Source organism: Cnephaeus nilssonii, assembly GCF_951640355.1.
Source record: "Cnephaeus nilssonii genome assembly, chromosome: 10".
In the NCBI taxonomy this organism is placed as follows: domain Eukaryota; kingdom Metazoa; phylum Chordata; class Mammalia; order Chiroptera; family Vespertilionidae; genus Cnephaeus; species Cnephaeus nilssonii.
Genome location: NC_137081.1, coordinates 37,930,687 through 37,944,697, shown reverse-complemented (window position 1 = coordinate 37,944,697; position 14,011 = coordinate 37,930,687). Strand labels below are relative to the sequence as shown.

General features: G+C 41.7%; 1 protein-coding gene across 1 annotated transcript in view; it reads right to left on the bottom strand.

The window, feature by feature from the left end:
• The window catches only part of CERKL (CERK like autophagy regulator), a gene marked incomplete at its 5' end in the record, with an annotated part of 100,664 nt that overhangs the window by 24,246 nt on the left and 62,407 nt on the right, over positions 1-14,011 (bottom strand). Inside the window, one exon of the mRNA XM_079782882.1 lies at positions 4,007-4,138. Coding sequence (XP_079639008.1) covers positions 4,007-4,138 — 132 coding nt within the window. The remainder of the gene's footprint in view (positions 1-4,006; positions 4,139-14,011) is intronic.

Sequence of the window (14,011 nt, the reverse complement as noted above, 5' to 3'; positions counted from 1 at the left end):
TTGAGCTGAGCCAGCCGATGAGGGCACCTTTTTGTAACTCAGCAGAAGGAGACGTCATTTTCTAATCTGCACAAAATCATAGTGACCCTGAATTCAAGATAAGACTGTCCACAAGTATTGCCCATAAATGGCACACACTGACTCAATCATAGGATGCCCAAGTCAAGGCTGGACACTCACCTATGAGGAATGTCATACCCCTGCACTCTACCACATGGGGGAAATTGAATTAGATGGCCTCTACAGTTCTTTCCAGCTTGATTTCTCTGCTGTCTTAACTTTTTCACTTCATTATTTTCAGAATTATCCTATGAATCCTATGAATTAAGGATCTCTCAAAATTTCTCTTCCCTTTAATCGTCTAATTCCTAAAACCTCCTCTGTTTTGGTAGGAAGTGAGAGCAATGATAGCACATGCCTGCATGGGATTGCCACATATGCTTTTCCTTGATTCATATACCAAATTATTAGGAAAAATAAATCAGTTCTTTTCAATTTCTTCCAAAAGTTTTTCTGAACCATCTATATATATAAAAGGCTAATATGCAAAGTGTCCCCTTGGGAGTTCGACTGGGAGTTCGATCACTCGCTATGACGTGCGCTGACCACCAGGGGGTGGCGCAGAACAAAGGAAGGCCCCGGCCGGCCCTGATTGCCAGACAGGCCTAGGGACCCTACCCGTGCATGAATTTCATGCACCGGGTCTCTAGTTATGAAAATAAGATACTACATTGGTGATGGGGGGATGCAACTTCAGCTCATCTATTTCTAAAGATGCTGAAGTATTTCCAGAAGTGGTTAGGGTTTCAGCACTAGCAATATGAATGGAGTAAGTATATTTTTATTAATGTGATGAGATGTTTAAAAGAAAGTTATAGAAAAAAATTACTTTATAATGACTATATCTAGCTATAATTTATATAGCACTATCTCCTAATGAGTTAATCATTGTATAGAACTTACTATGTAATTCAAATTCCATTTGCACTCAGCAATGTGCGCAAGATACATTGAATAAGAATCACACTGGACATGCATAAAATATGTACTCTTTCTGCTTTACTCTTTAAGATGAGTTTTCTTTCAAATGAAGTGTGAATTGAATCTTACTGTTGCATAATTTTATAAAACTGAAATGTACAGCATTATGACATTTCTATGGCATTTTCTAATACAAAAGGTAGTTTCAAATATATTACTTCATTCAAACTACAAAATGACACTATGAGAGTAGGCAGGAGGATTCTAAAATGTTTCAAGTATCCACATGTTTATTCATCCCTTCACACAAAATAGAAAACATGTTTATATAAATATTTAGTAAATATACATACTGAAATGGTTCTATAAGCAAAAGATGCAGTTTTATAATTTTGCCTGTGGGGGGAGTGTTAGGCAATAATTAGCCATTCTGCACAAATATGTAATATTCTAATTTTTTGTCCAAATAAATATAATATTTAATAACATTTACAAATTTAGAAAAAAAAGCCCAAGAACATAATCTTTTTCTCTCCCACACAATTGTTTTAAGAAGGAAACCATATTCCGATCATTAACTCTGCCTTAGGTCAGGCCTCTGTACCAGTTTCCGATCCTCCTGTCTCTCTGTCTTCCTACTCTCTATTCTGCTGGCAGAATAATTTTTCTGAACCAGATTACAACTCTATAAAACATTTATACCCACTCCGGATCAATGCCTGATGAATAACTCCTGAGGGTAGCATTAAGATCCATCCATAATCCGGACCCAAACTTCCTCTTGTATACAATCCTGGGGGCCTTCACAGACGCCCATTTTCCTTTTTATCTCCCTAACAGGACCCAGGATCAGTTCGGGTATTCTCAGCCTTCAGAAAATGGGGTCCCACCTTCAGCCCAAGGGAAGGATATAGAGAGTTAAGAGAACGATTGCTCCGGTTGGGCATACATACTACACTGGGACAGTCAATCTAAAAGGAAGAAATTTGAATCTTTTTTCAGGATTAAAGCATTTTGGATCTCTCACATACACATACCTCTTCCCACCCCACTAGATTTGAATAAAGAAAAATCCAATCCACTGGCAACCATTTTATGATGATGGAAACTACCAGATTTAAGATGAAGTCAAAACTAAAAGGCAGAGCAAAAGTAATCCCTGGATATTATGGGTACAACACACATGCGTGCGCACACACACACACCACCTGTATGTGCCTGGTAGCTGGCCTACCTTCCCTCACTTTTCTTCTGCTCTGTATGCACGGAAAACCATTCTTTGCCTTTTTCTGACACTCCAAAACTGCCCAATTCAAATACTTCGAGTCTTCTGGTCAAAATTAATATCACCCTTTGAGGCACCATAGTTCTGTTATGTTATGTTATTCCAATGACATTTATTTTAAATACCTATTTGCGTCCCTAATGACCTATACAGGTCACTCCGGAACAGGTTGTATATTTTATTCAACTCCCATCCTGCATAGTGTTTAACACAAAAACTCAACAAGAGCTTCTTGAACTGAATGATATATAGTAATATCCACATAAAACTGTTCTGGATATTAAATCAAAATAATATAAAACAAAATAATTTTAATGAGTTTGCCAATAAGTTTATTCCACTCATCCTAATAAAAATTTCAAATTGTTCCTTCTGCCAATCTTTCAACGTCTTCAGTGGGAAAGAATGATAGATTTTTCTTGTTTCTTTTGCTTATAGTCATCTAAGTAAGCCAAAAGCCACATGATGAAAGGGTTATTTCTACACTCTTATTTTAATTTTTGAGACTTTACCAACCAGCACCTTTTTTAATTTTTAACTTTATTTCTATTGGTGACACTAATACAGGTGTCCTCATTCCATGCCCCCCTTTGCCCACCTCCACCCAGCCCCCGCTCCCTCCTCCCTCTGGCCATCACCACACTGTTGTCAGTGTCCATGGGTTATGGTTATTTGGCTACAATTTAATTTTAATTCAGAAATTTCTCTTGTGTTTTTTATGTTCGTTTCTCTTGAACTTCTTTTGTTGTAGTAACCTTTTCAGATGGCCGACCTTCCCACAATGATTGCCTTTTCTTTCTTGTTTTCATTTTATTTTTAGAAACTTCCTTCTATCCCAATTCATCAATCATGAGGTGTGGGCTTCACTAACTTTAGGAACATTGGGAAACCCCTATCCTGTGGTCACAGCTGAGCAAAGCAGGGCCACTCTGGATCCCGTCCCCAGGAATTTATCACTGGGATGAGGTGATTCCAGGCGCACTCCAGCCTTGCCTCTGAGCAGACTTATCACTCAGTACTCTTCATAAATTAAAATTTGCTATAAATTTACACCGTGTATTAGTAAAGCTGTAAAACCTGGAAAAAATGAGGGTATGATTAACAATAGTAGCATCAACCCTCCTTCTTAGTCCCACCTCCCTGTGGGAAAAATAATCTTGTCTCAAAATAATTTGGTTACCAAATTCAAAAAGTTGAAAAAGATTTTACTGATCTTCTTTTTATTAACTTCAGAAGTAGCAAGTTTCTATTTTCCTGGGCACAAACCTAAGCACCTTTCTTATTTTAGACAATGGATTTAAGCTTCTGGCTTCTTTAAATTCATCTAAAACCAGCAGCTAAGTGCTTAGTGTTGACCTAACCAGCAGGGGTCAGAGTCAGAACAAAAACCACCTAAGGAAGGATTCCATGGAAAGACATCCAACATTTAAGTCAGCAAACGTCCATTGCCCGCCAAGTTGCAGAAATGATGTGTAAATAGAAGACATGTCAACAACGATATCAAAAAGCAATACCTAGTAACTTTTAAAGTCTGGAAAACGTTCTAAAGAGAAAATACTGATACTGTAATAAAAATATCACAATAAAGAAATTAAGTGCGGCATAGCTTAGGAAACACTTAAACAGCTTTCAATATTACAAGTAGCTTCCTAAATTTGGATTAAGAACAAATTCAGGTTATTTTGTTTCCTTAAAGTGTGATTTTTTAAATGGCAAAATTATATTTTGAAAACCACTTACTTGTTACATCAGTCTTAATTCCTGCAATCTTCAACAGTGGTTCAACCTTCTCATAATATATCTGTTTAGCTTCCTTTTTGTGGCTTTGGGGGTTAAGGAATATTTTTAATGACTTTGGTCTGTTTGAAAAACCTAAGAAGCAAGCATAAAGATAATGTTACACAGTCTCTGTCAGCATTTTTTTTATTCCCTTTAAAGCCATAGACTAAGTCCAATTAGAATGTTATAGACCTATCTGAATAGTATTTGCTAATTTTATTTGAAATTCTTACAAGAGTTTTCCTAAATATGGCATTAGCTTAAAACATTTACATTTCTTAGCAGTGAAAATAGGAATATCCCTCTTAAAATAAATCATGAGTTATAACAAAGCATTTAATTTATGAAGGAATATGTGAATAAAAGAAACATTGTGATTATTAGGCAAGGTTTTTATATATTTACCAAATCACAAATGAAATATCCAGTGTTCCTTTAGCATGTGTTTCTGGGGAGAAAAGCGATGGACTGTAACAAATAGAAAAGCCTATTTCCTCTCCTTGGATAAATATGCTCATAATTGAAACTGGGCATTCTGGGGGACCTCAGGGCTACCCAGGCCTGACCTGCGGGGTGAGGCAGAGCGTGCAGGGCCGGGTCAGGGCCTGCAGCCAGAGCAATGCATGCTGGGAGCTAAAAACTGGGTTTGGGTCATAGTTCAAGCCTGAGAAGGGGCCAGGGGAGAAAGGACTCTCCCCCGGGGAACTGGGAAAGCAGGCCCTCTCGGCGGGATTCGATGAGAGTGCTGCCTCACAGTTGGGGCTGAGATTTGATACTACAATTTTCTGGGCTTGCAAGATGTTTATCACTTAGAACCCAGTTGGAGCAGGTGCAAAGCAAATTTTCTGTTGTTGGGAAGGGGGCAGGAGGGACACAGGAGCCAGAAGAAAGCTGCTGACCGGCTCATGGTTAGCTGCTCTGACACGGCCAAGAGTCAAGGTTAAGAAAGCTCACCAGCATCCGTTTTTAATAAAACCGAGTGAAAAATGTTCCCTACACGAAAGTCAGTTTTTTGTGCCTCGTGTAGAGACAGTATCTCATTTCCCATCATATTTGACACAATTGAATCTTTCAACAGCACATACTGTTTTGCACTCAGGGAGAGTTTGGGATGAGGAAGTGCTTAGGACCATGCTGAACCCCTTATGTGCTCTGTAATGGCCCCCGGGGTCCCACTCTCAGTAAGAGGCCTCTGTCTGTCTCCTAGTCGCCCAGTCCTGAAACCTCAAAGCCATGTGCCATTCCCTCCTTCTTTTTCAGTTCCTCCATTCAAATGGCTACCCAGGTTCAGCAGGTGCTAACTACTGCCTCCCGTGCCTTCTGCCCCTCCTGGCCGGTTGTCTCTGGCTCAGTGCTCTCCAGGCCACACAGAGGCACTTTGATGTTCTCCTTCCATCCCAGCTTGACCAGCCCTGCATTGTTCAAAAGCTGCCATGGCTCATAGCTATAGGCAGAGCGAGCCCAAGGCCCTTCACTTGACATTCAGAGCCCTCCCCCAACAAACTCCTACCCGGTGTCTGCCCTTCTTCTCTCACACATATTGAGACACAGTTATTGAGCATTTGTGCTGAGTGCTGGGTAGAAGGGCGGAGCAATGAAGATATGGTTCATGCTTTAAGGGAAGAAGATGTGCCCACCAATAGATGTAGGGCAAGACAGAATGGACTTGTTCAGAGTTGCAAGGTGCCACGGGAGTGTATGAGAGGAGGGTGGTGAATTCCTAGCAGGGACTGGGAAAAGGCTCCCTGCAGAAGGAGTACTTGAACGTGGTGGTTTTGGGCTCATGCTGTTTTCACTACTTAAAATTCCCACCTTCCTTACACCTCACCCTATCCCTTAGCAAAAGAGCAGAGGTGGGGGCGTGGAGGGAAATCTAAGCAGTGCAACCAGCCTGGCAAATGCACCACGCTAAGGGAAGTGCAGGAGCTTTTCTGTTCCATTTCAGCTTCCCCATCATGCTTCGGGCCCACACCCTTGCCAAATAGCAGGTATTCCACCCCCCTTATTCAGACGGTTTTTCCCTTCCACTCCACCGTATCACCATTTCTCTAAAAATTCTACCGCTTTTCCACAGCTCACTTCAAATACCACTTTCTCGCCTTTCCCATTCACCAACAGAATCCACCTCTCTGGCTTCTCACATAATACAGAAAACTCTGATGAAATACCCACTATCTCATCTCAGGATTCTCATTAGCCAAACCTGAACAATACAAAATGGAATAAAGACAGTAATATGCCATACTAAAGGGGAGAAAGGAAACTCTGTCTTATAGTAGAATGACAACTAATAAATATGGGAGAACTTAGAGAGTTAAAAAAAATCTCTATGTTCAACCATCATAACAATGGATCCAGGCAAGAATTAGCAATGGAAGTTAAAACCACCAGTGACAGTCAGTTGGGGAATAAAATATTTACTTATTCTTAAACTCTGTCCCCCCTTATTATTCTCGTTACCAAGGGTAAAATGTCTCCATTTACAGTTCACAACACCCTTTATGGTACAAGCGATACCTATGCCTCATGACCTGCAACAGAACACCGAGAAGGACACACAACCACTTCTGTGGTACTTCTTCCCAAAGTGCATAATGTGGATCGAACATGATGGAACACTCAGACAACACAAACTGAGGAGCATTCTTAAAATAACTGCCTTAAACTCTTTAAAAAAAAATGTTGCCAGCTGGTGTACTCAGTGGATTGAGCCTCCTCCTATGCACCAAGAGGTCATTGGATTTGGGCTCAATCCCCAGTAGGGGGCGTGCAGGAAGCAGCCAATCAATGTTTCTCTCTCATCCATGCCTCTATCTCTCTCTCCCTTTCCCTTCCTCTCTCTCTCTCAAATCAATAAAGACATGTTGTTGTTTTTTAAATGTCAAGGCTGCGAAAGGCAAAGGCAGAGGACCTATTCCCATGAAGGAGGTTAAAGAGATGACAAGTAAATGTAAATCATTTGGATGACAAGTGATTCCAAATCAGGTATAAAAGCCCTGAAGGACAGACCTGCTGTCCTTTACCCAGGAAAACTAGGCACATAAGTCCAGGGCTTACTTTTATTGAAAACATGACAAAGACAAGAAACTCGTTCTAAACCCCAGAGTCTGAGTGTCAGATTAAATATCAAAATTAAGTTTGCCTCACCTGGTAAATTTATCAAAGGACTCTGCTTCATTTCTCAGGCAGAAGGTATCTAGGCACCAAAGGACAGTCCCCAGACGTTATCATAAAAAGCAGCTTGTGTGTCTCCCTCTTCCTACATCGTGACCGTGGGAGAACAGAAGTTTGTGAAAGTGAGAAACAGTTGATTGGGGCTTGTGGGGATAAGCTCATTGTACTTGAAAGCTTGTACCCTTGGAACATGTGTGTATAAAAGTGCACAAAAAATGTCCCATCTAACCTTTGTGAAATAATCTCCTAAATAAGGCAGGAAAGAGGATAAAATTATTGTTTAAATATTTTCCAAAAAGATTTAAACAAAATAATTTAATTCTTAAGCCTCAGTTGGCAATAAGCCTCAGTTAAGAATAGCAATAAAAACTAAATACATTCATAAGAATATTCCATTCTTTAGGTATTCTGGTAAATTGAGGTCTTTTAAACACAAATCAACAAAGCTAATTTTTCACCAGAGCCTGAATTCATTTTCTCGTTTCTCTTCCTTTTGGGTACACTTAATATGATGATTAGGAAGCTACAGTCTAAGTGTATATAAATCAGGTGGTAATTTGATACCAATTTAGAGATCAGGCGGGGGATTTCTATGAATAAAGCAGAATTTTGAAACGTGTTCATCATTAGATGGGATAAAGAGATATCATTTAAAAGTCTACAACCTTCTGTCCTCCCATGCTTCCTCCTCTATTCTGTTCAGGTCCTGGAACTCACCATGTTCCCTCTACCACAGTGCCCTTGCACCTGCCCTCCCCTTGATCTGCCCACCTACACTTTCTGCCACCATACCCACTTTGTCCAATTAACCTCTCCTCTTTGTTTGGACTCACCTTAGCCACTTCCCTGGGAAATCCCATATGCCTCCTCGGCTATGCGACTTTGGCTGGGTTATTTCCCCCTATTTGTTCTTACAGGTTCATACACATCCTAATCTTGATACCTACAATGTTGTAATTTTCTATCTATTTATTAGTTGTTCTCCTATACTGGACTGGAAACTCTCTGGGGTTTTTCTCAATCTTCTATCCCCTCAGTGAGGGTATACAATAGATGGCCAAATATTTGATGACTGAATAAAAGGGTACTGTTAACCTCAGGCAATATAGAAAACAATAATATCCATTCATTATTCACACAAAAAACTGCATGCCTGTTATTTGCCAGGCAGGGTACTAGAAGCTGAGGCGCTATCAGTGAAGGAAGTAAACCTCTGCCCTCATGAAGCTTTCATGCCAATGTGGGAACACAGAAATGACCAAGAGAATTCAGAGTATGTCAAGTGGTAATAAGTCCTCAGGATAAAGATGAAGCTCTGTAATGGGAAAGAGCGAAGGCAAAGGCAGAAGGGACTTGCTGGCCAGGATTATCCGATCACCCAGAACCTTGTGGGTGTTGTGACTGTAGCTCATGTTCTGAGTGAGAGAAGCATGGAGAATTCTGAGCGGTGCAGCAACATAACCTGGGATGTTAGAAGGATCACTCCAGCTGCTGTGTGGGAAGTAGACACAGTGAGGGAAAATAATGACAAAGTAGGAACAGTTGAAATATTCCAAGTGGCAAATGACTATGCTTGGACTGGAGTGAAGTGGAAACTAAAAAAAAAAAAAAAGTTAGATTCCAGATATTTTTTGAAGGGAGAGATGACAGGACTTGTTTACTTTTTGGATATGGTATGTGTAAGAGAACAGTCAAAGAGTAATCAAATGTGTGGCTGGATAAAAGGAAAGTGAGGATGTAAAAAGTGTAAGGACTAGTGAAAAACTTGTCGAGTCAATAAATTGTGGTCTTAGTGAAACTGAAGGATATTAGGAGTTGAGAGAGTAGAACAGGTGAGCTAGGAAGACAGAAGGCAGTAGCCATATAGAGGGTAGGATGCTTGAAATTGAGACAAAGAGTTATAGATAATCATAATAAGATTTGATGAGCTTCCATATTCATCAGAATTACCTGAAGGGCTTCTTAAATACAGATTTCTGGGTCCCAACCCCAGAGTTCTGGACTCAGTAGTCTGGGGTGCAGTCTGAGATATCACCTTTATAACAAGTTCCCAGATGATGCTGTTGATGTTGCTCTGGGTACCACATACTCTGAGAACCACTGATCGAGAAATATGATTATGGGAGGAAGTGGATAAAGTGAAGCACAGGTCAAGATCTTTGAAGAAGAGGCCAAAAACTGAGAGAATGTCTACAAAACACCCAGAATTATGACAGCAGGACTGTTAGAAGGAGTGAGGTGAGGTGGGAACTAAATCTTCAGAATTAGGAGAAGGACACGGTAGTTTTCACAAGACTACAGGTAGAGGAGCTGGTGGTGGCTGATGGATGGAGCTTTAATGATGAGGATTTTAAAGAGAATACACTGAGAAAATGGTCCCAAAATAGCAATGAGATGCAAGGAAGACATGAAAACACTGACAACACCCCTAGGACCAGTTGTATGAAACACATGGCAAAGAAAACAGCCACCACTTGAGAGGACTGTCTACTTGACAAGTAATCCAATCTCTTTCCTAAGTCAATATCAGAATGAAAAAGATGATGAGGAGGGGAATGTTTCATTTAAATACATTCAATGAATGAGTCTTGGTTGGACACTTAACTGGTACAAATCTGCTATAAAAGACGTTTTGGAAAACATGAGGAAAATTTCAATAGGGACCAAACAGCTTGTTTATAATGATATGATATTTGGTAATTTGTGAAATGTCTGTTTTTAAAGATGCATTCTGAACTATTTCTGGCAGAAATGCCATGATGTCTACAATTTACTTTAAAACGCATTGACAGAATAAAATGTTTGAAGCAAATATGGAAAAATGTTAAGAACTGTAAAATCTAGGTGGTAGGAATGTAGGTGCCAATTGTAATGTTTTTATATTTTCTATGTTTGACATTTTTTAATAATTTACTAAAACATATATTGGTATCATCCTTGACTTTTTCCTCTCAATATGGCCCATATCCACTAAGTCAATAAACCCAGCCAGTTCTATCTTCAAAACAAGTCCAAAGTCTGACCTCTTCACACCACCTCTCCTGCTCCTATCCTGATTTAAGTCACCATGTCTCACCTGGATTATACCAATTTCCACTTAACTGGTCTCCTACTTCAATCTTTTCTTCCACTCATATAGTCTATTCTCCACTTGACAGCCAGAATATCTATTTTAAAAGTGAGTTATATCATGTTGCTCCTTTGCTTAAAATGTCCAAATGCCCCCCCCCCCCATTTTCCCCAGAATAAAAGTTAAAAACCATACAAAGCTTGCAAGACCCTTCATGTTCTATGCCCAGCCACCTCTGTGACCTCATTTCCCATTACTTTGCTCCCTGCTGACTTGACTGTGCAGAACTTTTTTGCTCAACCTTCTGCACTTCCTGTTCCCTCTGCTGGCCCCCATTTCCTTAGATATGCATATGGCTCCCTCTCCCCACTGCTTTCAGTTCTCTTCTAAAACATCACAGCCAATGACGCCTTCCTTGATCAGCTCTGTATAACAGCAAATACTTCCATCCCGTTGCCTGGTAGTACCTATCATTTGACATCATAGAAAATATATTTGATATTTTTCCATTTTTCTTATAGTCTAAATGTTTGTGTCCCCTCAAAATGTATATGTTGACATCCTAATCCCCAACGTGAGGTATTAGGAGGTGGGGCCTTTGGGAGGTGATTAAGTGATGAGGGTAGAGCTGTTATGAATGGGATTAGTGCTCTTATAAAGGAGACCCCAGAGAGCTCTCTTCCTCTCTTTCTGCCATGAGAAAACACAACAAGAGGGCTCTCTCCAGAACCTGACCATGCTGACACCCTGCGCTCAGACCTGCGTCCAGCCCCCAGGACTATGAGAAATAAATTTCTGTTATTTATAAGCCCACCAGTCTATGGTACTTTGTTACAGCAGCCCAAACAGTCTAGGACACCCCACTACCACTGGAATTTAAGCTACTTGAGGTCAAAGACTTTATGGTTCTGCTCTCTGCTATCTTACTAGTTCCTAGAAAAGTATCTGGCACACAGTAGCATATATATATATATATATATATATATATATATATATATATATATATACACACACACACACACACACACACACACACACACACACACTAGAGGCCCAGTGCACAAAATTCGTGTATGGGGAGGGGTCCCCTCAGCCCACCCTGCACCCACTTGCAATCTGGGACCCCTCGGGTAGGGTCCCTAGGCCTGACCGGCGATCAGGGCCTATCCGGGCTTTCCTTCCCCCGGTGCCAGCAGCTGGTCCCGCCCCCACCGCTGCCACTGCTTGCCATCTGTGCAGTGCTGCTCCCCCTCCCCCGCCACTGGTCGCCTCCCTCTGTGGGTGACAAGCATGGGGTGCAATCACTTGGCTGGCCTGGGCCTCCCTCTGCGGGGTGATCCCTGGCCAGCAATGCACACCCACCATAGCATGGCTGGCCAGTGGCCTGGGACTCCCTCCGTGGGGCGATCAATCGCGGGGCCCCCAGATCAATCACCCTGCATAGGGAGGCCCCGCCCATCCACCATGGCACCGCCAGCTGGGTGGCCTGAGCCTCCCTCTGCAGGGTGATTGTGGGGCAATGGCGCCCCCCCCCCCCCCGCCACTGACCAATTGCATCACACAAGCCTTGGCTGGCCTGATGCCAGTGCGTGTCATAGTGTGGTCATCTGGAAGGTCATCCGGACAGTCATTCTGCTGTTTGGTCAATTTGCATATTATGCTTTTAATATATATTAGTAGCTATATATATATACCAGCTACTGTGTGACATTTATGTATATACACTAAATATTCTTTTTATAATAAAGTAAAAATTAAAGTATAATAAATTATAAAACTACAATTCCACTTATATTAAAAAAATATCAATCCTGAAAAAACAATCATTGCAGCAAAAAGCTTTTTTCTTTTTTGCTGTGATATAAAAGAAGTCCAGAAATGAAACCACTTATATTAATTCCTAAAATCAAGCTAAAGGGCTAAAGCCAATAATTCACAAAGAACCAAAGACTTATTTAGAAAAATAGTTTTGCAATAGACATTTAAAGCCTTTGAAAGAAATATTATTAAACATGGAAAAGCTAATAACCTCATTGCTGCCAAGTTAAGCTTTTAAAAAATAAAAACTCGATCCCTATATCTCATACCGGCCTAGGCCTCCACTCCAGGCTACAACGTTTCAATTATAGAAGGTGAATTAACCCCAACAGAAATGGCTGCGGCCACAGAGCAAGCATAAGGCTTGGCTCCGCTCCAGGCTACAAAGTTTCAATTGTAGAAGATAAATATATCCTAGATACCAGGGCCTCCGCTTGGGTCGCCAGGGGCGTGGCCGGCCTGCAAACCACCATAGGCCCCTCACTCAGGCCGCCCCACACCCCAAGGAAACCCCCACCCTGATCCGAGACACCCTTCAGGGCAAACCAGCTGGTCCCCACCTGTGCACCAGGCCTCTATCCTATCTAATAAAAGAGTAATATGCAGATTGACCATCACTCCAACACACAAGATGGCTGCCCCCATGTGGTCAAAGATCCTGCCCCCATGTGGACACAAGATGCCCACCACAAGATGGCCAGCAGGGGAGGGCAGTTGGGAGGGACCAGGCCTACAAGGGAGGGCAGTTGTGGGCGATCAGGCAAGCAGGGGAGGGCAGTTGGGAGGCACCAGGCCTGCAAGGGAGGGCAGTTGAGAGGGACCAGGCTCGCAAGGGAGGGCAGTTGGGGATGATCAACCCTGCAGGGGAGGGCAGTTAGGGGTGACCAGGCCGGCAGAGGAGGGAAGTTGGGGGCAAACAGGCTGGCAGGGGAGCAGTTAAACATCAATCAGGCTGGCATGGGAGTGATTAGGGGGTGATCAGGCTGGCAGGCAGAAGTGGTTAGGGGCAATCAGGAAGGCAGGCAGGCGAGCAGCTGGGAGCCAGCAGTCCTGGATTGTGAGAGGGATCCCAGATTGGAGAGGATGCAGGCTGGGCTGAAGGACACACACACACACACCCCCCCCCGCATGAATTTCGTGCACCAGGTCTCTAGTGTTACAATAAAAATCAGAAAGTGTCCCTAGAAGAAACTGACTTTAGTCTACATGGCACTGATCGGTTTTGAAAAGCAAATTCAATAGTCATATTCTAGGCGTGGACTCAGTGCTGTCCCTTAGCCCCATCAGGGCACTCAGAGCTTCATCATCTCACAGGAGAAAGGAAAATTCAAAGAGAAGTAGGTGGCCAAGGGGGTGGCACAGGGGAGTGGAGATGATGTCGAGGTAAAACTCACCGGCTGAGGCTGTAAAATGAATAGGGAAACCTATCTTCCATGAAAAGAACTGTAACAAGAGAAACGCTTTCGGAGGCTTTGAAAACTAGGTTAGGGAGGTAGGAAAGAGGAGAAAGTTCTTTGAGCTTTAAGAAATTTAATTAATTTACTAATAAAAAGTTTAATTTTGTACATGGAAAATAGATATGTGCATCCTAGCCCTCTCGCCCAAACAATAAATATTTCCACATAATACAGAAATATAGCACACTATAAAGGTTTATGTAAAATCACTGGCTACAAAGAACCCTATGAAAAATACTTTTAAAATGCGACAACCTTGTTCTTCTCTTACACAATGACAAACTGTTTAATACAAAAGCTGTATTGAGACACAAATTCCCTGAACTCCTGGGAAAAAAAATGAATCCCGGAGTGATAATTACCATTTACTCATAATTTTTACAGTAGTATAAACATCCCCAAAATAGATCATTGATGATTAAAATGTAGGTATGATTCAACGTGAAT